Source organism: Limanda limanda, chromosome 17 (genome assembly GCF_963576545.1).
Source record: "Limanda limanda chromosome 17, fLimLim1.1, whole genome shotgun sequence".
NCBI classification, from domain to species: Eukaryota; Metazoa; Chordata; class Actinopteri; order Pleuronectiformes; family Pleuronectidae; genus Limanda; species Limanda limanda.
Window position 1 is genome coordinate 5,399,916 of NC_083652.1, and position 25,988 is coordinate 5,425,903.

Here is a 25,988-nt window from a genome sequence, read left to right on the forward strand (position 1 = left end):
CGTCTCTGGAGAGACAAGGCTTATCATCCCTATAAATAACACTGATTTGATCAGCTTGGTCTCTGACAGACATCCCAGCACACTGTGTAAAAATCCTTCTCCAAGTTTGCTTTGCAGGTTTCTTCTTTTCACACCGCCAAAGGCTTTTGTCCAAATGAATCTAGCACACTTAAGGATGTGTCAACCTGCCTCCCACCCTTCTCCACGGCTCCTCCCTTCCTCAACCCCTGTTCCCTGCTCTCCACAGCTTCTTTCCCCAGCTGACTCTGCCCTTCTCCACCACTGAAGCCGTCTGTCTCTCCCTGCCTTTCCTTGAGAGAAGAAGCCTCAGTTATCTCTTCTGATTGCTCCCACACGCTCTCCCTGCTCAGAGCGACAGGCAGTGATGCGACGCTGCTTCTGTACAGCACCCCATCCCTTTGAGAGAGGTGGAAGAACCCATTACATTTACCCATACTAATTAATTATTGACTTAAGTCATTTAATTAAAGAGTTCAAACAATACAAATATTGTTACATATAAAGACTGTATTTAATGCACATGGGCCGACCAGTTAACTCAGCTTCTAACTAATTATTCAAATCATATCATTAACTCTTTTCTACTGACCAAACAGAACTATGCAAGGACCTTTGTATCAGAGATGTATACAGTAAAGTGTATTATGTTGGGCACCTGGTGTTTACTTTACTTATAAATGAAAACAGTACAATCTTTCTTTTCTTTGTCTTTTATTATTCCAACTTCTAAAAAACGGTAGAACAAATAGACCAAAACCTACAGATGTGTTCTTATGATCTCAAAATGTGAGCTACATTTCTGAGAAAATGTCTAAGAATTTGTCTTTTAAAATTAAACCTTTAAAAAATAGATATATTTGCTTAAGCAACAAAACAAGATAAGAGAACAATGGCCATCTCAGTAGTGTAGACATTTAAAACAGAACAAGAGGGGTGACACACATAAGACTTGTGGTTTCAGGTAAGAAAAAGTTTCCCGGTCCTTCACGCACTCTGTGTGTTAGGAGGCTTAATCATTGCGTCTTTGATGTCCAAGACATGGATGATCTCCTGGGGATGAACAAGCAGTACAATAATGAATTCATGACCAACAATTTAAAAAAAATGTGTACACTAGGGCTTTTTTGTTATCTCTAACCCTCCACATCTTTGGACTCATGGTGATAATGCACTGGTTACAGCTGTTGGATCCTCCGGCTTCCGCCTTCTCCTCCCCCTCCTCTACAGGTGCTGAGACACAAAGACACACAATGTAGCCTGAGACTTTTTCTTTCCCATTCCCTTGAGATGTTCCTGTTTCCTATTCCCCAGCCGGAGTACAACTAAAAGTCACATCCTCTCACCGATACAAGGCATTTCGTCATCCAGATATATCCGTGCAAAACCATCCTGAAACACACAGACAGTGCTGTCACTAGAGGGCAGACAAGCTCGGTTTCAACAGACTTTAACACAGGCAGCTCACCCTGATCAGAAAAGACGTGTTGAAAGTTGTCTCTATTGTCTGGGAAAAGGAGTTGGGGTCAGTGACAAACTCGTAGTACGATAGCGGTGATTTTGCTGAAAAAGAAATAGAGACATGCGTGTTAATAATAATTACACAGAGATTAAATGTTGGTGTCCTTGAGGTCAACTTTAAACTCACGACCGTCTTGGTAATAACTCTTCAGATATCCCCAGATCCTTTCCACCTCTGCCTCGGTGGTCTCTTGATTAGACTCTTTTATTTTCACCAGCTGTCAGAAAATATAAACACGAGGCAGTAAGAAAACGTGTATCTTTGTCTGTTTGCAAAAGGACAGTTACATGCATGCAGGTAAGTGGAGCCATGGAAGTGTAGGCTTGGCTACCTGAGTGGGCATTATCTTTTTGGCATCTTTGGTAGAAGCCTTAGTTTGCCACAATCTCCTTTGCTTTGGAGGAGGAAGTTCTGCATGGAACAAGCCCCTCCTAATGAAAGAAACAATCAAATAGATTATCAAAAGACTTAAATACTGCAGTGCAGTTGTATGCCTCCGCCAACCGGTGCAGTGTGCACATTTCTACACTTTTTTTTTCTTCCAGACTCATATAATTTCACTGTGGCCTTCACCTTTGACCTCTGAAATCACTTCATGTTTCTCAGGCCACTGTGACCTTGAACTTTGACCAACAAATTCTAATCAGGTCATCCATGAATCCAAGTGCCAGATGTAATGAAACTACCTATGGGCAGTCCTTATACATATTATTCGCACGAACGTGAGGTCACTGTGAGCTTGACCTTTGACCTTCAGGCACCACTTTGGCTGCTAAAATCAAATCAGTTTATCCTTGAGTCCAAGTGCATGTTTGTGCCAAATGTGAAAAGATTCCCACAAGCAAAAGGAATATGGAATGATGCTGCAGTGACCTTGACCTTAGACCACTAAAGTCTAATCAGTTTCAAGTGAATGTTTGTACCAGATTTCAAACTTGACTTTTGACCTTTGACCACCAAAATATAATCAGTTCATCCTTGAGTCCAAGTGAATATTTGAGGAGTCATTCTTCAGATATAGCGCTCATGAGAATGGGAAGGATGGACAAACGGACAACCCCGAAAAAATAGTGTCAGTGTAAATGGTGTTTAAATACAATATGATATGATTGTGCCTTTTCATCATAAAGTGCTTGTACATAATATGTTGAGGAACTCACATGTAGTGGAAGGTGGGTGCGGTCTTAAAACAGCACTCTGCTCTCCTGGCCAATGTGTGCCAGGCATCCAGGTTCAGGTAGCATCGAGCTGTGCCCCAGTTCTGCTCGTCTTCTAGTCGGTTGAGATCCATGAAGGACAACTGTCAGAGAAGCAGAGACATTTCCACTGTAACATATGATTCTCTGGCGCTTGCATTACAAAACAACAGCGTCGAGATTTTAGACGTAAGGACAGAGTGTGTTTTAGAAATCCATACTTTAGGCTTAACTATCCAATAGGATGTGAACACTTATAACATAGAGAGTGACAGCAATTCTAGCCATTCATGGATAAGCTGTTAGAATGGGTGACACAAGTAGAGGGAGATATACTGGGAAGCTTAGGGAGACATCTTCAGACTTGGGGGTGACAGTTGCTCATGTTACTGTGTTAAGGTTTGTATATTGTTCCACCTTCTGGTCTCCTTGATGCATTGAGTCTACAATAAAATCTTCTGCATAAAACATCAGCTGCTGCCTGAGTTCTCCTTTCACCAGCTTCCAGAAAACTTCCATAACATGAAGGACATGTTAGATTCATGTTATACATTTAAAGAACAGATATGGCTGCTGTGAAATTTGCTTCTATTCGCTCAAAGGTTTAGTGTGTAAGATATAGGTGAACAGGATCTAATGGCAGACATTGAATATAAAATAATCATAGTGATGTCTTTAACCACCTAAATTGTATTAATTGTCATTTCTTTACCCTAGAATGGGTGTAATACTATATATTTACATTGTGAGTAGGTCATCTCTACGGAGGCCGCCATGTTTTTTGCAGTTGTCCAGACTGGACAAACTAAACACCTTTTGAATTTTTATGACAACTGAAGGCTACCACAGGTTCTCTTTCATGCTTAGAAGGGGAGGGGGAATTGAGGTGTATTCAGCTGCAACATGCAACTTCACCACTAAGCAACTCCATCACCTAATTCTACACATTGAACCTTTAAATGAACAGAGATTATCTCCACAATGTACCATGAAGGTTATTGGCACTGGACCACTGATTTAGATTAAATACAGGGTAATTGTACAAGGAGAAACAACCTAAGCACTTAATATGACTGTCTGACGAATCTATGTTGTTAGTTTGAATGTTTTACATATTAGTAGCTCTTATAACTGATGTGTTGTAGTTGAATGTTTACACATCTACAAAACGCTCTTCTTTCGGTTAACTTGGCCTCCTTGTCTTTTCACCCTCTGCAGCAGTCATCACTCCGACTACATTCAACGACACTCAGGAATTCTGGTTAAACACTTCCCTCAGTCGTGCATGTGTGCTACAAGTGTGAAACGTTTCATGCACAAAGACAAATTGTGCAAAGTTAAACACAGTTAATGTACTCACAAGATGCTTAGCCATAGCGATGGGATCAAAAGCGGTGCAAACAGCAGACATTTGGGTGGCTTTCTCCTTCCCCAGGTTGGTGGCCATTAGGAGAAGCTGGGCATCGGGAGACACTTCCCTCAGGTGTGGAACTGCCACAGATCACAGCAGATTCAAAGTCAACATGCTGCAGCACTGCGGGGTGATAATGATAATGTTGTAATCCATATGTGGATTGTTACTCTGGATACTACAAATACAAACACCAGAGCCCCAAGGATAAACGAATGGGGAAATATATAGTTCCCATGTACATATTTCTACATATTCTTTTTTTTTCAGATTGATGTAATGTCACTGTGGCCTTTACCTTTGGCCTCTGAAATCTCATCACCTCATCTTTGAGTTCAAGTGACAACTGATCAAAAGTTGAAGAGATTTTCGCATTCAATAGGCCAAAATCAATGAGTCAAAGTGAACATGACTGCCAAACTTGAAAGAATTCCCTTGAGATTTTTCTTGAGATGACATTCATATGGCAAGATATGTGTTTTGAGAGGTCACAGGGACCTTGACCTTTGACCACCCAATTCTAATCAAGTCATCCATGAGTCCAAGTGAGTTGTGGTAGATGTAACAAAAAAACATGATGCCTCCGGCTGCTGGCCGTCGTCTGCCAGATGCTGTGTAGTAGTGGCACTAAGGCAAACTTTGACACATTCACCTAATTGAATGCATGACTCTAGTGTCTGTCAATGCTTGACTAAAGGCACAGACACGTTCACAACAACGCAGAAATCTCCAGAGCGTTCACGTGGGGGGTTGTGCAAGAGGCAGGATGTAACATAATAATTCTGCTGCAGAGATCGTTTGTTTTTGTTTACAGAACAATGACGCTGACGTCTGTCCCATCACCAAAAGCTCTTGACATCTTGGTCTGTGTCTTCTACGTGTGGCACCACCCTAGAAAAAACCGGCTAAAGAACCACTTCTTCCCACTGGCTTTCAATTCGAAATTAGTTTGGGACCTTGATTACATCTGTTACTGTGCTTTATCTAAATATTTATGATGTTAAAAATGTTATTGCTTTTGTATTTTCTATTTATACTATTATATTTGTATGATCTTTCCTTTTTTTCTTTTCTGAGCCTAGTTGATTTAAACCTGCTTTATAAACAAACTTTGACATGTCTTTAACTTCTCATCTTCAAACAGTTTCTTTCTGCCTGCTCTAAAACCTGGAATGGAACAGTAAATCCTCTCTGTTCTCTGTAATTCGAAAAACACATTCAAATACATCAGAGACAGATATAAAACCAACATTGACATCCGAACCTCCCAACCTGTTAGTCGTACTCACGCTGCAGGTTGATGATGAGGTCTCTGTACCGGCTCTGTACCTTTCTCCTGGGAGCCAGGTCCTTGTCTCGCAGGTCAATGGAGTCGCTGACCCTCCTCTTACCTTTCGGTCTGCCCACTTTCCTGCGGCGGCCAGCGGGGCCGGCAGCGTGGTCCGTGGTGCCTCTTCTGGCTCTCTTCATGCTGAGTGGGAAACACGCTGCCGCCAAACAGGTCCGATAAAAACAAGCTGTGACTGTGTTAGTGAATGTTACAGCTAATAACTACAGAGACAAGCTGATCCTGGAGGATGTTGGACATTGTTTTGAGACGCGTAACAAGAAAACTGAAGGTTTACTTCACATTTAGCCAAAGATGCTAAAAGATATAAACCCTTGACTTTGGCTCCTTTACAAGGTGCCAAGTGTAACAAGATTAAAGCAAAGTAGATTAGTGCAATGTGATGAATATGATGCATTAGACTTTACCAGTGTTGCCCTGTAAATGCTAACCACAAGCTATGTAAGCTAATGTAAACCCTGTTGTTGAGTCAGGGTTAGCTAGCGCTTGACGCTCTTCTCACAGTGAGGCCATGTTAAAAAATAAAGTCACAGTGTTTTAGATGTCGCTCTTACCACTGTCTGAATGTCTCTGAAGTCGTTTTCATTATGTTATCAGCACATTTTCATCTATGAAAAAAAGATATTGATGTTTTGTCAGGATTTGCAGTTTTTTCCCCTTAGTAACATTTCATAGATAGACTATATTGATTGCAGAGATTGCACAAGGGCCGTTAGTTCATCATCACAAACTCATTTTATTTTACTTTGTTCAAAGTCATACATCTGCATCTTAAGTTCAAGTCACGACCCTGCAGCTTCCAAACACTATAAACAAAAAAAATGAGGAAGCTTTATTTATAAAGCACATTTCATACACAGAGGTAGATTAAGGCTGCTGAAAGGGATCTTTTTTAAATCAAAAAGCAGAGCTTAAAACAATTTGCAAGCAAAAAAAAGAGATTAAGTAAATAAAAAGGATAAATAAATATGTACAAAAAATAACTAGTTAAAGGGGTACAAATAAAATTGATAGAACTTTGTTATAAAATATAAATAAAATGCAACAAAAAGCGCTTCTGAATAAAAAGGTTTTCAATCTGGTTATAAAAACTACAATTGATGGAATATTCCGAAAACCATCTGGCAGTTGGTGATGAAAGTTGAATATAGAAGGTGCACATGACACCAGCATTTGTCTGTAGTAGTACTTCTGTACAAAGACATATTGTCTTGCAACTGAAAATGTCAAATTTTTTTAAATAAATAATAAAGACAGAAAAATGACATAGCAAGCATGTTGAAACAGAAGATGAGTATTTCAACAAGAGGTCAAACATTTCTGGAGAAAGTTGGACATATTTGAAAACTACTCAAGGAATATTTAAGATGAAAATCAGGGTTAAAAATTAAACCTGAATGTTGGGTCGTTATTTCAGACGACAGATTAGAAAAATTCAATAAGCAGGTTATGTTTTCGTCTGCATTTGTTTGACAGCTTACCATGAAATTAAGTGGAAGGATGCGGTATGGGTCAAGAACACATTCAATTTGACTCTGACCTTGTGACCTTTCAGCATTTTCACTGATTTCAGTGATGACAAAAGTCAGAAATGTGTAAAGGACTGATGTGTATGAGTGTGTAACATGGTGCAGAACCAACTAAAATTCTAGGATCTAGTGAATTTAAATGTGGTTTCCTGGGGGGACTGTTTGGAGTTATGAACTCTACTGAGTGACATTCTAGTCAACTACATTTTTCATTGTTTACAGATTTTTGCAGTTTGTAAATAATTAACTCCAACAAGGAGGGTATAACATTGCGGATTCAAAGAAAAACATGAATGGTTTTGATTAAAATAAAAAAATTACTCTCATTTTGACTCACATCTATCCACTACACTTTTTTCTCTTTTACCTCCAGTTCCCTTGTACAGAATCCCTCAAACATAAAGTGTATTTTTACTTCTCATGTCTGACTGAGTTATAAGTGGTTTATATGTGTTTGGTCTTTCCCTCTCTTTCTGGAAGCGTTGGGTCAAAGTTCAGTCTCAAGCTCTGCTCTCCCTCATTGCTAACTGCTGCCCTCTGCTGTTCATCTGTTCAATCTATCTCAATCACCTTCCCCACGGCAGCATTTAAGAAAAGGACTTGTTGAAACACATGCATCTTTTTTTCCCATCCCCGCTCTGTGCCCACCTACACACAGTCATACGCCTGAATACATGGCTTGTATTGCCACGCATCAAACAGAGATTATAAACCTGAGGAGTTAGTCGTCCGCTGCGATAATCCCGCTTCTGATTCCCTGGAAGCCTGCCGCCAGGATTCTGCTGCACAGAGGACAGAGACTGCTGTAATCTGGTTGGATCGCATGTTCAACAAAACATATGAGATCATACATTTCGGGAAAAAACGTCATTTGCGTTGTCATGTGGTTAATTATGTCCTCTGTTAAAATGTTAGCATTTTTAGCCATCCTCTGCCGCTTGTATTTAGCCAGATGGCTTCCCCCTTCAATCCCCACTCACAATCAAGATTAGGATTACACTACGAACACACACATACACACACAAACACACACACGCACACAGAAATGCACTCAAATACGTCAAAACATGCAGCAATTAATGTTCACTTGCGTACAGATGACATAACAAAGAGTCTGTCACATTTGCAGAGTTACAGCTAAAGCTTAAGTTATTAAAGTGATCCATCAATCGCAGAAAATTCAGGCTGGAGGAGTGACGTGGATTAAAGTATTTTTACCGCAAAGCCACGTATACACGGTGCTCATCTGAAACAGAGAGGTGGGAGACGGGAGCGAGGCAGAGAGGATGAAGGGAGGGCGGGGGGAGGACAGTAGAGTGAGACAGATTGAAGAGGATAGAGAGGGAGAAAGCCCTGCTTCCACTAGGCTTGTTCAGTGTTGCTCGGACGGCCGCTGATACCTCCTGCCTTCGGTGAAGAACAAGCACCTCTTGTTCCTGTTTCTTCAAGGCCTCTGGCCCTCCCAGCATGAAGCAGGCGCCATGGGTTTTCTGGGAAACTTCCAGGAGATCGACCCTGTCACTTTGAACCTTTGCATCCTCATCGCCAGCTACGTTATCTTGCTCTTGGTCTTCCTGATATCATGTATCATGTACGACTGCCGGGGCAAAGATCCGACCAAGGAGTACGCCCCGGACCCAGTGCCGACCCAGTCTCCCATCAGGCTGGTGGTGATGCAGAACTCTCCAGCCCCAGTAGGACGGTGGGACACGACCAACATGATCACAACCTTTCACGAGCCGACGCACTCTGACTTCAGGGAGAAGAAGAGCACGATGGTTTGACTGAGGCCGACAAGATTCAACCTTTGTATATAGCGGACACTTTTTTTGTACATACATTTCTTTTTACACTTTTTCACCACCCGGACGATGCGAGGATTGGAAGTACACACGACCAGTCTTGGACGGTAAGGGACAGTGACATCTGTTGATATGTGTATCTGCTGTGTGTATGCATGTGAAATCTCTCTTTATATCAAGTTTCTCAAGCCAAAGGCTGCAGTCTGCTCTGGAGAGGAAATGTCATAACGTATAAAACAAGGAAAAAAGAGGGCACTTCTGTTGTGTTGTGGTTTAGGATTAAGGTTAGAGTTTGGATTTCATACAGAGAAATGTCGTAGAGGGTAAACAAGGTTAGTGTCTTATTGTCTTTAGACTTAAAATGAGCCTTTTCAAAAAACAAATCAGTGCCTTTGTTGCACCTTGTTCTCTCTGGACTTTGTTCCTCATCTACATGCAGATAAAACTATTATCTCTACTTTAACTACTCTATCGAAATCAAAGGTGCATCGCTCCTGATTGGATGCCATTCAGGGATTAGTGTTCAACTTTTGGTTGAGTCTGGACGCGCAGTTAACCTCCCACAGCGGGAGAGGGTTAACCCTTTGGTCGAGTTAGTGTCCCACTCACCTGCCAGCTGTTGCTAAAAACGTTGCTCATCTGTCAGATTTTCACCAAGGTGAAGAACAGATAACCCACATAAAGAAATGCTTGAATGCTCAAAGAGTTAACCATATTCCCTCTTCTTGCTCAAGTCACTCAAAGTGCACATATATATGATGCATCAAATCTGTAGAAACATGGAAACAAAGTTTGTGTAAACAACAGTGAAGTTGTATTACCTGAAGTTGCTGTTATGTTGATAGTGTACAATAAATGAACTGCCTATTATTTCATGAAGATAAGCTGTTACAACAAATTTTGCCTTTAACGTAACATCTGCATGGCATCTGCTTGTTTGCTCCGTCCATCTTTATCAACAGTTTTTCATTGCGTGCAGAATTGTGCTGTAATCTGTGGCGAGTCAGACCGATTAGCTAGTCCTGTCAGAGCCGTCAGAGGGTCTGAAATCAAAGCAGGGGGGGGCCATTCCGTGAAGCAGGTTTACTGAGCTGTCAGCATGACTGTGCAGAGTGAAACATCAAGGCCTTTCAAATCTGAATCCAGGACTAACCACAGCCTTTCCTGGGATTTACTGAGTCATGGAGATATTTCCCCGAACACCCTCTTGGGAAAAAGGACCCCAGCTGGAAACAAATATTAAGAGGCAATACTCAATGAGTGGAGCCCAAGATCCATTCCCCAAAGTGGAACAGACCAGTTTTGATGTTAGTCACCCTATCTGGAAGTTAATTTCAAGAAATCTTGTATACTGTACAGTATGACTGTATTGTAGTGTATCAGTTAATCGTCTGAATAATACATGAAAATTCCATTTAGTAAGCCTAACTCTCATAAACTGAAACAATATCTGATCAATCAAGGCTCATTTAGCATGCTAACAAATGACAAACACTGTCACCACGAGCTAAATAAATATGAAATCTGTATATCATTGTTTTACGTTCTTGATCATAGATTTAGTTTTGGCATCATTCGCTTCTTCTAACACTTAGTCATGTGCCCTCCAGCCGGAAATAGGTATAAACATTGAAAGTCCTATCTACGTCAAAGAAGAGGTTAAACAGAGGCTACCATTCAGTTATTTTCTTAATAAAGAAACTATCCGACTCCATGGTCTTGATCATTTGACTGTGATTACCGTTTCGGTTTGTGCTGCCAACACTCAACGCAAATAGATCTCATAGCTCTGAGAACTCTTGCAGTAAACATAGTGAGGAATCTGGATGGAGCGCTGTGTAATCCTGCTTCTGAGAAATGTGCAATATATGGACCTCATTCATAAAATCTGCCCACAGTATTCTCTGTAAAGCTTCTGAAGATCAGCCATGGGGAAGACGTAAATACATCACATAATTGAAACAAATTAGAATCCTAAATGGCTAAAATGTTGTTCAGTTGTATGATTAACTTTGACATTATTGCCATTTTAGTACAGATGGGACTGAATATATCCTGGAATTTAACCTGCCTCTTATTGTCTAAACAACCACAGAAACTTTCTCGGCTAAGCATTTGTGACCAGTCAAGGATGCTGCTTTGGTCAAGATGGTGGGAACACCGGTGTTTTTGTTTAATTATAATAATATTTTTTTGAACAAGTTGTATACAACCGATAGTGTCATAATGACGTCAGCTGCCTTTGGAAAAAAACAACAGAGGAGGAAAAACTATTTTAAAGTCAGAGTTGCGCCACAAAAATGCAGATATTTAGCAAGCTCATTTGTATTGTTTCTATTGTACCATTGTAATAACACACCTCATAGCAGGATTTAATTGTATTAATATTGCAGGATAGGTATACCGGACACAGGCTCAGGGGCCCAAAGGGTCGGGGGACCCCTTGGCATCAAAGAGACAAAGCAATAACTGCAGCAATTTAAATCAGTAATATGGGTGAGATCTTATTCTCTGAGAGATAACAATTTAATGTCATGGAATATTTGTATTCAATATTAGTTGATTTGAATATCCCAAGAAAAACCATGACTCCTGCTAAAAGAACCAAACCAGATATGGACACGCTGCTGTATGCATCCTCTGGCTCTAAATGATTATTTGTGACAGAAAAGTCGAAACCCAACACGTCTGTCTGTGACACCGAGGTGAAAAGTGAGTACAGGGCCATGCTTTGATGCACACACAGTAATCCTCAGTCAGAAGCACCAGTGTGTGTACATTATACAGCACGCTAGGCTCAGCTTGTGACCTGCTAGATTCAGTATACTGGCTAAAGTGAAACTCTGCAGCAGCAACACGTCTTAATCATATACACTGAGTAAGTCTGTTTTAAGACAGACATTAACTAACTGGCGTTTTGATTTAGTACAGGATCATTAAAAAAAATCTATACTAATCTTTTAAATGTGTATATGTGCATTTCCTGGGTCAATGCGGTGCCTTAACTGTCACAGTCACTGTCAAAGTTATACAATATTTATTTGATCAGTGATATCATATGCACTTCCTCTGAATTTGTTAGCTTCCCTACCCTTTCTCCTCTGGAGGTCACCTATGGGCAAAACATTTAAGCATGAAACAGTAAACCAATTACAAGCTGTTTACCCTTGTGTCACGTGTGCACATAAAGCCTCTTTTATTCTAAGGCACCTATAGTATATGTCTGACCTGCAAGACCAGTGGAAGTTGTGTTATTGACAGCGATACATTACCGAACATATATTTCAGCAGTTTCTTTTATTAATCTGGGAATGATCATCCACTTTTGTGTTTGCATGTGCCTGAAATTATATGAGTGTTCATCTGAGAGGCAAAGTTTAGGTCAGAAAAACCAGGTCTGCAGATTTCTAACCCTTGACCCCTGAATTATCAGGAAAATTTATTCATAAAAGAAATGAATCATTGGGTCAGTACAAAATCTTTACTCCCTGCAACATATGACATTATAAAGTGCACAATTTAAATATTTTTTAAAATCATAGTGTTGCAGATTGAGGAGAGAACTGAAACCTAGTCCTAAACATTATTATATATTGACTGATTTGTTTTGTACGGTGGCAGGAATCCCAGATTGTCCAAGTTCTCAGGCATTTTGTTTCTACCCCTATGACCACCGCTAAGAGGATTATATTCATTTGTTTATTTGTATGTTTGTTTGTAGGCAAGATTAAGCAATAACTAAAGGTCGGAATAGAACACACCTTTGTGGAAGGATGCAATACAGATGAGGGAAGAACCCAATTGATTTTGCTGCAGGGACCTGATCCAGATGTATGGAGCTGTGCAGAAGAACACTGAGGACAAGTGGCTGGAGTTTATGTGCTCAGGCTTCATGAGGGGCAGTGGTGGCTTGATGAAGGACATGAGGGACTGGTGTACTGGGAGGAGCAGGGTCAGGTAACTGCCAAATTGCTTGTTTGTCATTGGAGAGCTCAGCTTGGTGTGCAGAATTTTTCCAGCTTTGTTTTTTTGTTTTTTTCTGGTCCTTAGATTATTTAGTACCAGGTTGGACATAGTGGTGCTTTCTGGAAAGAGAAAAGGGCTCAGGCTTGAGAGGAACAACTTTGAAAGAATTTAAAGAGACAGGATAAATGTCTGAATGTCGGGCTCCATTAATGTACACACAAAAAACAATAACACAAAACAACATTACAACTGCATCTCTCAAATATTTTTTTTATTTTCTAAGTATATTAACGTGTATAATTTGGGTTGAATCTACATTCAAAAACTCCACAATGAAAGGTTCAGTGTGTAAGATTTAGGTGAAAGGGATTTATTGGCAGAAACTAAAAAATTAAATAATCCTAGTTATGTTTTTACAAGTGTGTTTCACCTAAATTGTACATTTTGTTGTTTTCTTTACCTTAGAATTGTGCCTTAATATTTAAATACTTTATATTGACATCAAGGGGGTCCTCTCCATGGAGGACCCCATGTTTTCTACAGCTTTTATGACAACTGAAGGCTCCCACAGGATCTTTGTCATGTTTGGAAGGGGAGGGTGAGATGAGGGGTATTCAGCTGTAACTTGCAACTTCACCACTAGATGTCAGTAACTTCTAAATACTGAAACTTTAATCTGGATCTGATACCAGTAAGTGCTGTATTATATTTGATTATACCAAATATGTTCTTATTCCTAATTTAGAATGAATACATGTGTGGTAAACTGATATACTTCATGTTTGATTGATTGATGATTTGAGCATATTTAAAGTGTATTCATAAATGTGTGTCTCATTTGGGGTTTTTACTGCAGTTACAATGAATGTGGGATATAAGCCGTAGGGCTTTTTTTGCAGAATCATCATTAGCTATGTAAACAGCTTAAAAGTGTTGTCTTTTGTAGAATAACAGTAAAAAACAGAATATTTTGTGCTTGTAACTGTAGTGATGGAGGCCTATGGACGTAAAGGTACATTCACAACAATCATCCATCCAGTATAACTGCTCACCTCTGAAGAGGTTGTGATGTCATGTGTAGTGAGGGAAGTAAAAATGGAGCAAAGTCCTAAAGTAAGCTATGTCAAATGTGTACATGAGCATTGCTTCAGTAAGTGGTCGAGTGTAAAGGGTTTCAGCACATTTCAAGAGTGATGTGTGATGTGAAACTCTAACCTAACTGTGAACGGGATGCAAGAGATTTCACCATAACAGGAAATACAAGCATGAACCAGTCCAACACGCGGGTTCAAGCAATGTGCCAGAATGTTTTAGATGCACGTTCAGACCGGTGAAGGTGTGTTAATCCGTTCTGCTCTGTGTAACACAACGACAGGTGATGAGTAACACTTCTGCTTTCAATCAGCTTTGGCTTGAATTGAAAATGGCAAATAAAGACATTTTGTGGTTTGGTTAGAATGAAGTGAGCTCACCATGTGGCTGTCCAGGCTCAGGTTCTGCTATATTGATTTTGATTGTTTTTCTTGAACCGTCTTAGTTCAATGATAAATCAGTACAAATTCATTCTCATGTGAACCCTCACATTTCCCCTTAAATAGGGATTGTGGCATTTATTTAAATAAAAAGTAGGGAATAAGGCAAATTAATAATGATGTTATTCAAGGTAAGCTGCTTACAACTTGCGGCCAGTTGTATGTTACAGCTCAGCATGCAACGTGCACGGTTACATAAAGCGACAGGTCAAGTGTAAATGTATACGGCTGCTTGTGTGAGTGCAGGTCGAACACCCGCGAAACTGGATCCACCACCAAGGACATCAGTGCAAGTCAGATGCAAATTGTTTACGGCCGGGACAGGAGGCCGTCCTGAGCCGCTGTGACACTGTGCCAACCTGCTGCTCTCAGGTTCCTATCACATTAGAGGTGTTAGTGAAGCACTATGGGGGGGCGGGTGAAAGCGAGAGCGAGGCCAGAAACAAGGAGACGCTGTCTGCTGACATATGGCCTCTGGCATGCAGGCTTTGTCTGTGATAATGTCCTTTTTAAAAGCCCGACACGGACAATAAGCTCTTTCTCTTCATCTGGATCAACCCCATTCTCTGCGCGTACCACAATGGGCCAGATACCTTTTATCTGATTTAGCACAACCATTCTTCTGTGACTTTCTGATATGTGCTGGACCTTTCTTTGTCATCCAAGAAAATTATTGTATTATCTCTACATTAGCGAGAGAAAACAAAATGTGCGCCTTGTTTTTTGCAGCAACGCTCACAGCAATGACAGAGTGTCCAGCTTGAGCTTCATTAAGCCTAAGGATTGCACTTTGCTCTTACATAAAGTCACTGATCAAGTTACAATGCTGTTATGTAACTGGGCTGGTACCACAGCGTGGCACTGTGTGTGTGCAATTCACTCTCTGGCTGGGTCTGCCACAGCATCACACTCAGATTCAACAGAAATATACATTTACAGGTCCGGTGATAATCTGCTGCAGGGACTCGTCTGTGGCCTCGTTTCAGCCTCTGCACCCCCGGCCTAATGGTTTAGATGAGAATCAATCAAAGTTAGAAAAGAATAAACCAGAAGGGCAGCGATAGCATCAGCTGGTTTCATTTTTGTGTGACAGTGTGTCCTCCTCCATCTGTGAGGAACTTTCTTACATAACATGTGACACAACATGTGTTGTGTAAAAGAACATGTTGTATCATAGTGCATGAACAGAATCAAACATTATCTCTCTCTCGCTCTCTCTCTCTCTCTCTCTCCATTTCTCAATTTAACTCGAGGTGACGAGAATTTGGCAAGAATTTATTCTTATTTTTCACAACTATATTCGTACTTCTTATCAATATGTGATACTAATCCCCTGCATATTTGGGATTTTGTGGATGCTAATGTGACAAATATCCGGGTATTTGTGTTTTCATTAATAAATAATAAGTAATAAAATATGCAACTATGAATGTAAATGGATAGAATTCTTAAGCAGACTTATTTTCAAGAGGTTTGAATGTAAAACAGCTACGATAAGTGAGAGGTTCCTCACTTTGATGATTAAATAAACATTTAAAGCGCAATAATTTTAGGTTGCCAGAAACATCAACATGAATTCTAAAATGACAATATAAATGTCTTAAATCTGACCTATAAAGCCGTAACAACATGATTTAACTGTTAATTAAGACAGGTTGTACTTCTAGTGCTCACTTTATTAAAGGTGCAATGGAACGTGCTGCAGAAATATGAAAAAGCAGTAGATTTAGAACAATACAATCATATCGGTGCGGTCTTAGTTATTTGACATTTCACTTGTTTTACAAAGGGTTGACTACAGACAGGTAGTTTCACATTTGAAATTCACACTGGATTGTGCAACTGGTGCAATAACAATGTCTGTCAGTTAATAACACAACAATCCAACAGTTGAGAGACTTTGGAGCAACTTTTTTATTTTTTTCCTTTATTAAGTTGTTCTCTTCCAATCATTGAAAACATGTGATTTCCTGGTTGTATTAACAGTGCAACCGCCCACCTGACATCTGATTGGCCGGTGCACTGATTACCCTGCCGCTCATTGGCTGAACGCGTCGCTCGTCACCGTGTGACCACAGTTTGGGCGGGCCCCCCCTCATGTTGAATTGGAGGTTCTCCGCGGGGAGCTGCTCGTCACTGGCCGGCGGGGTGCTGCACTTTGCAGGGCTTGTTGTTCTGTGCGTGCCGGCTGTTCCCGGTGCTCATGGTTACCTGCAGCGGAAAGAACAGGGAGTGAGTCAGTGTTTTGGTGCAGGATGGTTTTAAGGAAAAGGCTAAAACGGAGCCTCAGTGAAGAAGGTGCTGCTGGAGCCTGGTAGCCCACATGAGAGTTAGCTTGTAACGTTAGCACATGCTAGGCCTCGGTTCGTCCGGCTTGTTCTTTGGTTTGTGAACCAGAGCTGCTGCTGCTCTGAGCTTTTTTGTTCGCTGGGGTTTGTGTCCCTGTGTTTCATCAGGCAGTGAAATGAAGAGAGCGAACAGCTTCCAGAGGTGAGTGGCATCCGATCAACCGATCATTCGATCATCTGTCAGGCAAATAAAGCGGATTCTAATGTAAAACATCAGCAGCGAGCCTATAATACTTCATATTTACCGTAAACAAAATGTGCACCTGTTTGTCCGTACGACTCACAGCAAGGAGAGCAAGCACTTGTGGATTTGTCTAAACCACTGCAATAGTACATAAGTCAATAGTTAATTATCTGGTGAGCTAATTCTCAAGTTGGATTATTGTTGCTTATTTTTTAATATATATGTTGGGTTAGGACAAAATAAATCAACAAAGGACAAACGTTATTTTCAACTCCTAATGTTATTAGTTCTTTCTGTTATCTTCACAATGATTGCTCCTTTACTTTCTGGTTCTTGTCTGTATCTTTCTCCTGAACAACTGGACTCCTAATCGCTTTATTTCACCCCTATCTTCTTAACATGTGTTGTAATGCACCAAATACCAAAGCAAATGTATTGTGTGTTGATTGCGATTATAATCTTCTATGAACACAACCTTGTGTAAGACTGATATAAATGTCATAAAAGTCTCGACTAACCGGATCAAATGTGCAGCGTATGACTCATTGTAGATGTGTGGTTTGAGATAAGATTAAGTTTATTTTTCGGTGTTATTTCCTCATCACTGTTCAGTGTTTTTCTGTCAGCCGCATGACCAATCTCTGCCTGTGAAAACCGAGTGGGGTTAGATACAGGAACCACAATACATCACTTTTTATGGTTTACTTGCTATATTTTTAATAAAGACTAGAGTTAAGAAGTTTAAATCAAGGCTCACACTTATAAGCAGGGTTCCTATGGTCATGAAAAACCTAGAAAAGTCATGGAATTGTAAAATGTTTATTTCCAGGCCTGGAAAAATGCTTGAAAAAACTAAAATCCCAAAAGTTTTGGAGAAGTCATGGAAATTTGTTATACTGATATTTTCAAGTCGTTCATTTAAGCTGAGTTTTAAATAATTCATATGCTTTTAAAAGAAATGCACTCAAAATATAAGCAGGCATACGCTCTAATACTAATTGAAAAGTTCGGTGGGGAAGCAGGTGGGATAATGCACTATGCCAGGGAAGTGTAGATTTAGCCATTCTTGGCTACAAATGGAAGAGTACATGCCATGGGTTACAACAGACAAAGACCTCAATCAAACTAGTGTCTAATTCATTTGTGTAATTCAAGGTATACTGTATGCTTTGGAATTCTCATTGTTAGCTTAAATACTAAATTGACACTTTTTCATGTATACACCGAGATCTCACAAAATGTTTGGTCATGGAAATTTGGTTTAAAGTTATTGAAAAGTCATGGAAATCCATTGGTCAAAATGTGGATGAACCCTGTATAAGTGTCCTTCAAAATAAAAGGGGCCCTGTATGAGAGATGCTGTACAGTGCATTTACTTGTTGATATTCAGTCTTGTTGAATTGTGTGTTTCAGGTTCATGAACAGACGGGCCTCTGCTAACTGCCGCTACCAGCCGACCTGTTATGAGCATGCTGCAAACTGCTACACTCATGCAGTGAGTGTCTTGTGTTTATCTCTCTACGTCGATGCTGAAGTGGCCTCGGATATCTACAAACGGACCCTCTAACGGTTCTGTGATTTCATTGTCGTCCCCATAGTTCCTCATCATGCCGGCCTTTGTGGGCATGGCATTGCTGTACCGTCAGTCGGACAACCGCTGGGAGAGGATCACTGCCTGGGTGTACGGGATGGGCCTCTGCGCCCTCTTCCTGGTCTCCACTGTGTTTCACATCATCACCTGGAAGAAGAGCCACATGAGGTGAGGAGAAGCAGATTGATGACGGGACAATGTAGTGGCAAGAAAACCAAAACCGACATGTTTAGCGTGAGGACGAAGACCTGATGACCGTGCACGGGACGCAATCAAACAGTTATTCCCGTTGTATTATATTAAAAGTTTACAGTAACGCTGGTGTCTAATTTCAAGGGGGTAAAGTAGGATTAACATCGTATGTCCCCGCAGAAAAAGATATCACGCTGTTGCCGCACAGTTGACGAGGACATGTTCATTTTTTGAATTCCTTAGCTTCCACTGTGGCTTTGGTTTCTTCCTGGAATGTCATGATTTGGTTTTAAGTGTCACCTCAAACATTTGCTGTCTCTCTCCCACCTAGAGTTCATATCATATTTGATTATATATTTTAGCTTTCTGTGAAATAGATACCCCTGGTGTCCGTTTTTCTGTTTTTCCTGTTTTCTTCTTTGTTAAATGTGTGTTGTGATTGTTTAGATGCTGTGCTGCAGTGGCACATGCACTGACAACCAGGGCTGCGTATTGTATGGAATTATTCTACATTAGTGCTCATGCCATATCTGAGTTTCAGCTCTTTTTTGATTCCTCACTTTTAGAAAATTTAAATTAAGTTATCAAAGTTCTTATTATTAAATCTGGTTTAACCACTGGAACTGAGTAAAATATTATTTGAAAATGACAAACGATTAAAATGAGGATCTGTGTGAATAAAAATGAGTAAACTAGATATTAAGTCTGACTGGGCCTTTCAGCCTGACTGGTTTTTAATCTGATACAGACCCTGAACAGCAACATTTTCAAACTTTCCTTGTTTGACAAACCCGAAAAACGGTTTGATCCCTTTAGATTGTATAATTCAGTGGAAACTTAAGTATAAATACCAGTATTGATACATAAACTTATTTTGAGGATCATTTCCCCCCTCTTTTCAAATATAAGGTTGACATTTGGTAATCAATGGTAGTGATACTCTCCTTACACTTTTTCATCCATCCATCCATTCATTATCTGTACCACTGATCCTTTGAGGGCTCATGGGGGGAGCTGTAACCACTCCCAGCTGATATTGGGCGAGAGGCGGGTTACACCCTGGTTTCACTGGGCCAACATACAGAGACAAACCACTTTCACACTCACTTTCACTCCTTGGGTCAATTTAGAGTGTTCAGTCAAACTAACCCCAATATGCATGATGACATACCCCTCTTGACTCTAGTTGATAATGCTAATGCTATGTAACGTAATCACTTTAGTAAAGACAGTATTTTTGTGTTCATGTTACACTGACTTGAAGCAGCTTCACTAAATCCACAGCATATTCTGCCTTTGTCTCCTTGCCTCTGCGTTCTTTGCCTACTTGTTATTGCTTGTCCAGGCAGTAATTTTCATTCTTCTGTGGGAACATGACTTCCTGTGAACCAGAGGGATTTTTATTTACGATCATATAAACACATGAGACCAAAGTAGTTACCTTTCCGCCTGTTTGTTTGTTTGTTTGTTGTTTCAGGTCCATGGAACAGTGTTTCCATATGTGTGACAGAGTGGTCATCTATTTCTTCATCGCTGCCTCCTACACACCTTGGTGAGTGTCGCACAGTGGTCCGTTTGTAGAGTACTGGTGGTGGGGGGGGGGGGGGGGGTTGTATCATCTCATACATGGAGACCTTACACATGTGCTGTTTTCTCAGGTTAAACCTGCGGGAACTCGGTCCTATGGCCGCTCACATGCGCTGGTTTGTGTGGCTCATGGCTGCTGCTGGAACCATCTACGTCTTCAACTATCATGAAAAGTGAGTTCATGTTACTGTAGGTTCACCGGGTACGTGTTAGAGACAGAGAACTTATAATAAAAATATCATGATATATGTGAATAATACAGCAATGTTGAGTCAGCAATTTTCACAACCCAGTTACAAAGTGCTTCACTTGGTCGAAACTGGATAGATTTTTGGAATAAGGCAAATAAGATCAGTCAATAAAATTATTCTGAAACTACAAAATATAGCAGTAAAAATAACATGCATATGTGTGGGTAGTACAACTTGTGTACAAGGATTAAAAAAATACTTTAAAAATATGTCACTGTATTAAGTACAGTACATTTCAAATAGTAAAGACACAAATTGCTGAAATTAAACTAAAGAAACCAGAAAACAAAACATGTGCACACGTTTGAAATGTAAAGGTGTGGAGAGCACTGAACACCATCATTCATTCACTGTTGTAGTCAGATTTGTGAAAGCCTTATTTGGTAAATTATGTCACGCTTGTCATAACAGTAACAGTGGGTAATATTTTTAAAGCACTTTCTAAATAAAAAACTGAGTCGAATCGTGATGCTACTGAAGAGGCACACTGCTAATACATTGGTTTTGAGTTGTTTTTTAATGGTCTCTACAAAGACTGCAGATCTTATGTCATGCTAAACACATCTGTTTTATGCAGAATGACAGAAGCCGGTTTCTCAGTATTTCATTTAATTATTTCTGCGTACTCACAATACTGTGACATTTACTGAAAGCTTAGAATCAAATTTTCTGGTGACACATCTTTCCTTTTTGTGCAGTGTTTGAAATAAAGTACGACCAAGTCGCGTCGCTAAAACAAATATTTCCATATATTAAATGTTAACGAGAGAATGATATCTTTTATAAACTCACCTTAGTTTGCCCGAGTCAAACACAAATGAGAGGCAGCAACTCAGGAATTAGAATCCAAACTTAGCTCTCTCTTTTCTCTTAATTTTTAGGTTCATGCATATGATCCAACTTTTTTTGTTTCTTTATTTTTTACAGAATTTGTTTCTACTTTTGTTTAACTTGGCATTTTTTGATGTACTCATTTATATATATTTCCTGACAATTATAAATGAAGCCACATGGACTTCATCAGTGAAACATGTATTTACATTTTTTCTCTTCCCAGGTACAAACTTGTCGAGCTGGCTTTCTATCTGACGATGGGCTTTTTCCCTGCATTGGTCGTGACGTCCATGGTGAGTTCTCTACAGTCACGCTCAGTTTGTTGAAACGCACCGCTTCCTCGCGTCAGCAGCTCGGCAGGTTCTTCCTTTCGGTTGGAGGTGTTGAGAGTGTGATGATGATGTTATTTAACACGGTTTGAACTCCGTATTATGAATACACAGAAAGTGATCCGTGTCAGGAAATGATCCATGCGACAGGTTTTAAAGGACGTTGTGATATTAAACTGAAACAGAGAGTAGAGAGTCCCATTGTTTCTGTCTGGTTTTGAAGGAGTTTTCTGTCTCGATAACTTTGAATTTAATAAGCCTCATTATGACCTATTAGGAGGTTATGTCTGTGTCTGCGTTTGTCTGACTGCCAGTTAGCAGCATCACACAAATCTACTGAACCAGTTACTCTGGATGGACGCTGTATGGGTCCAAGACAAATCCAGTAAATGTTGGTGATTTGAATCAGGCGGCAGATCCAGGTTTTCTTTTTAGATGGGGCTTTCCAACATTTAAGTTGATTTCTTAATTCGTGGATCTTGATGAAAACAGGCATCATTAGGGGACTGATTTCTACGAGTGTGTGAAATTTGGTGGAGATCCAAATAAAAATCAAGATATATTGAATTAAGGGTTTCATAAGGGGACTGTTGGGCCTATGGACTCTAGGGAGTGCTATTCTATTTTTAAATTTTGAATGCTTTCTCTTGTGGGTTTAGCGTCATAACAACTTATCATCATTACTTTGTCAGGCAATTATACACAAAATTAATTCATTTCACATGAGCAGTTAATGTCAAACTGTTTAAGACACTGATTCTCAACTCAGATCCTGCTCTGGGCCCCACATGGGGTTAGACACGCTGATCTAAATTTGCACATTGTTTCACACCATTTTTCAGCAGAGGAAGTTTTTCAGAATAAAGGCTGCAGTGAAAAATCGTCTTTTTATACTTCACATTTTTGCCCTGTTGCCTTCTGCACTGTAATATTTAAATGTAGGTATTGTCCCTTGTGTTGTACCAGTTAAAAATGTAAACATTTAAAATGGTTAAAGGATTGATTTTCTTTCTTCTAAGCTGTAGTCAAAGTCTTTCCACCACTTTTTAAAACATGTTCATCAGCTGCCTTTTCAAAGATTGTACTGGAAACATATTTCAACTTCTCATCATGTGATGTGAACCCACAGGCTTATGAGAGCACACAGTCACGTAGTAGAGCACATAACTCCGCCAGGGCACAACAGTTGCCTCAGGCCTCATGTACAATATTGTGGCTATTCTGTTGAGCGGATATTTCCCCATCCAGCAATTACGAACAAGCGTGTTGGGCCTGTAGGTGGCGATAAAGTCTACATCACAAAACCAGACAAGAACTTTTGAGCACGTTGAGCGAGCTTATGGAGATCATGGATTCTAGTGCGTACTCATTACATAAGGCAACAGTAAGCTGGGAGGTTGTTTCTCATACGTTCTATTTTACATGAACACATGGAGTCACAGAAACTTTTAGAAAATCTGCTCTTTGGAAGGTGTTTGTAAAATCTTGGTTTTAGGGACCTCATTTTTGCCTGTGGCTAACGTACAGGCAAATGTTTCTTTTTGCAAAATAAGTCAGTGTGGAAAAATGTTACACACTCATAGATAACCATCCTCTAAATGTGCCTGATTATTTTACATCAAGATCCATGTATTATTCTCTGGGAAATCAGTGAATGGAAAGAAAATTCCTGGATCCAGCCCCTCGTAGAGATCCATTCAAAATGTATTGACTTCTTTCTTGTGGAAATCCGTTCAGTACTTTGACAAACAAACCAACGGTCAAACATGACCTCCATGTTGGGTATAATTCATAGAGCCTGTGCATACAGAGAGCTGGAGAGTTGTTTTAGTTTCTAACGTCTCCTTTTCTATATATTTATCTGCAGACCAACACTGAGGGGCTTCATGAACTTGCCTGCGGAGGACTCATCTACTGCCTCGGCGTGTTCTTCTTCAAAAGCGACGGCGTCATTCCCTTCGCCCACGCCATCTGGCACGTGTTCGTGGCGCTGGCTGCCGCCGTGCACTACTACGCCATCTGGAAATACCTCTACAAGGCTCCCAGTGTCGACGCCCTCCTCGACTCGTGACCACGGCGTAGCCCGTTCTCCAGAGTAGTAGACGACTCCTCAACTGCCCACAGGAGCTGCAGCGACAGCTTAAAAAGTTTACGAAAATAATGACAGTGAATTGTTTACTGTTTTCTAACATGGAGAACAGAATTTTTTCAGCGTCTCCTTTACGAACAAAAGCTACTTTAAAAGCGGTTTTGTACCTCAATGTAGACAGCGAGGGAGGGGATTTCTACTTTTTACTCTTAGTGTTAATCTTGGCACATTTATGAGTATTTGAGATATTTGATAGTCGTCTTTTGTAATACTTGATGAAAGTCACATTCCACATGATGGGTCGAAAACTGGAGATTTCCTGATTTTAGTTGGTGGTTTAAACACTGGGGATTTGAGGTGCTAAGAATCCTGGCTGGGTCTCAAAACAACCATGAATTACTAAAATAATACTTTGTTTTGATGCTTTACTTTTGAGAAGAACAAACATTTTCTTTCATTTAACAAGCAAAGACAAAACTCTTTCCGAACACAAGCAGCTGTAAAGGAACTGAAGTTTGCAAAAGACAATAGTTTAAAACTGGCAACATTTTATTTAAATCTGGAACCAACGAGTCTGACCCGGTAATTAATGACAGCTTTAGATTATCTGCACCAAAAATATTTTTCAACACTTGCCCCCTAAAACCGCTTCTTCCTAAGTTGTGTACCAAGGAACGTGCAGCGGCCATTTGTTTCCCATTTTCAGTTTTTTTTTTTTTTTAGCGTATATTAATCATTTTCTATTCATTTTTCAGTCCATCTGATGCACATACACACCCATACGACTGCTGCTTCATCTCTGACTTGTAATCCTCAGTTTTCAGGGAACAGTCAATCCTGGTAGTATTTAGCCCCCCTGGCGATGGAGTGGTGTCAGATGCAGCATTTCAGGAAGTGCGAAGGTGAAACCTTGTGGTTAGGTGGGATTTTTGTTAATGAGCCAATTGAGAGAAAAATAATCTGTTCAGTTTGATAAACCACAAAAGTTCCACTGTGTTTTTAATGTGAACAGCGTGCTGTAGAGAGTGTGTGCATGTGTGCGTGCACGACCTTTGTACTGTAGTCCAGTGTTACATTTCCACTGATTCTCTCTTTGATTTGCACCACACGACAAAAGCTGTTTTATTCTGAAGATGACAAACCTCATTCTTTTGTTTTGTAAATTCACTAAATGGCTCCTGATAAAACCATCTTTCTGTTGCTTTCCTCTTAGTGGAGCTGAATGATTCTTTTGTTTTTGTTTTGTTATTGTGGCCCTTGTACTGATTTCCTTAAACCACTGTGTTTTGTAATATTTGTATATTCTGATTTGTTGTGTGAACCTGATCCTGGCCTTTGCAGGGAAAAGAAACAAACTGCTTCTTGTAGTACCAGTGGCTGTTAATGGTGCTGAATAATGATCATGAATGCTCCTCCGCTGTATCACCTTTCTAATGTGACAATAAAAATCTTACTGCCCCACGTCTGCACCTCCAAACAGGAGTTTCATGAGAGAGAATACATGAATCCTAAATGGCTTGGCTGCTCCATTGGTCAGTGATAGTTAAGGCTTATATAAGACCAATATTTTTCCATTGCCTTGAATACAGACGGGTTGTAATGCAAAGTAGGCAACTACCTGGGACCCCAATGGAGATACCGAAACAATAAGTTAAAGATTGGAATGATGGATGAATGGTTTGGTTCAATGCAGAAGGTTAATAGACAAACGGATGAAAACATCACTGATAATAATAGTTCTCAAACTACATTGTAATTCACAAGGCAGCCAAAGAAAAATAAAGCTTTAGACCTTTTCTGTTTAAATATTCATCAGTAATTATGCAGACTAAGCATCGTAGATAAAACAAGATAAAGGAACAAACGTATGTATAAATGATAACCTGTTTATAGAGCGAAAGCAGAGAAATAAGATGTCAGAAAAGAATTGGGATTTTATTAGACACTACAAATTACAGAGCGACAGAGAGGCTGAGGGCCGAACAGCAAAAATAAATGTTATGCATCCATTCCATGACAAACAAGACCGAATACTCCTTTGTGTCCTATTTGTATACATTCTGAAACAGTCCGTTGGTGTTGCCATGAATACAATGGTTACAAGTCTGTTGCAATGTCCAAAATCTGAAATGAGAAGAGTTGTAGGTGTGTATAGAATATAGATTTACTTTTGATGCACTGAGCAGCTCTTCAGTGCAGATCTGAACCTATCCAAGTGGAGCTGGGAGGAGGTCTTTACATTGCTAAAAGACTGGGGAA

The 25,988-nt window shown here is 40.1% G+C and overlaps 3 protein-coding genes across 3 annotated transcripts; 2 read left to right on the top strand and 1 right to left on the bottom strand.

Annotated features, from left to right (window-relative positions):
- Window positions 1-128: 128 nt before the first annotated feature.
- LOC133022892 (EP300-interacting inhibitor of differentiation 3-like) lies at window positions 129-5,617 on the bottom strand. The gene is made up of 10 exons (XM_061089798.1): window positions 5,437-5,617; window positions 4,097-4,227; window positions 2,701-2,840; window positions 1,872-1,971; window positions 1,667-1,757; window positions 1,487-1,581; window positions 1,365-1,410; window positions 1,160-1,251; window positions 1,010-1,071; window positions 129-417 (listed from the first exon to the last, which is right to left on the bottom strand). The coding sequence occupies exons 1-10, from the start codon at window positions 5,615-5,617 to the stop codon at window positions 129-131; spliced, it is 1,227 nt and encodes a 408-aa protein (XP_060945781.1).
- A 2,888-nt stretch (window positions 5,618-8,505) lies between these two features.
- LOC133022528 (small integral membrane protein 36-like) lies at window positions 8,506-8,808 on the top strand. The gene has a single exon (XM_061089337.1). The coding sequence runs from the start codon at window positions 8,506-8,508 to the stop codon at window positions 8,806-8,808; it is 303 nt and encodes a 100-aa protein (XP_060945320.1).
- Window positions 8,809-16,459: 7,651 nt separating this feature from the next.
- mmd (monocyte to macrophage differentiation-associated) lies at window positions 16,460-25,192 on the top strand. The gene is made up of 7 exons (XM_061090705.1): window positions 16,460-16,814; window positions 18,270-18,351; window positions 18,455-18,615; window positions 20,117-20,191; window positions 20,298-20,399; window positions 21,535-21,604; window positions 23,508-25,192. Exons 1-7 carry the CDS (start codon window positions 16,789-16,791, stop codon window positions 23,709-23,711), a joined length of 720 nt encoding a protein of 239 aa, XP_060946688.1. The 5' UTR covers window positions 16,460-16,788; the 3' UTR covers window positions 23,712-25,192.
- Window positions 25,193-25,988: the final 796 nt, after the last annotated feature.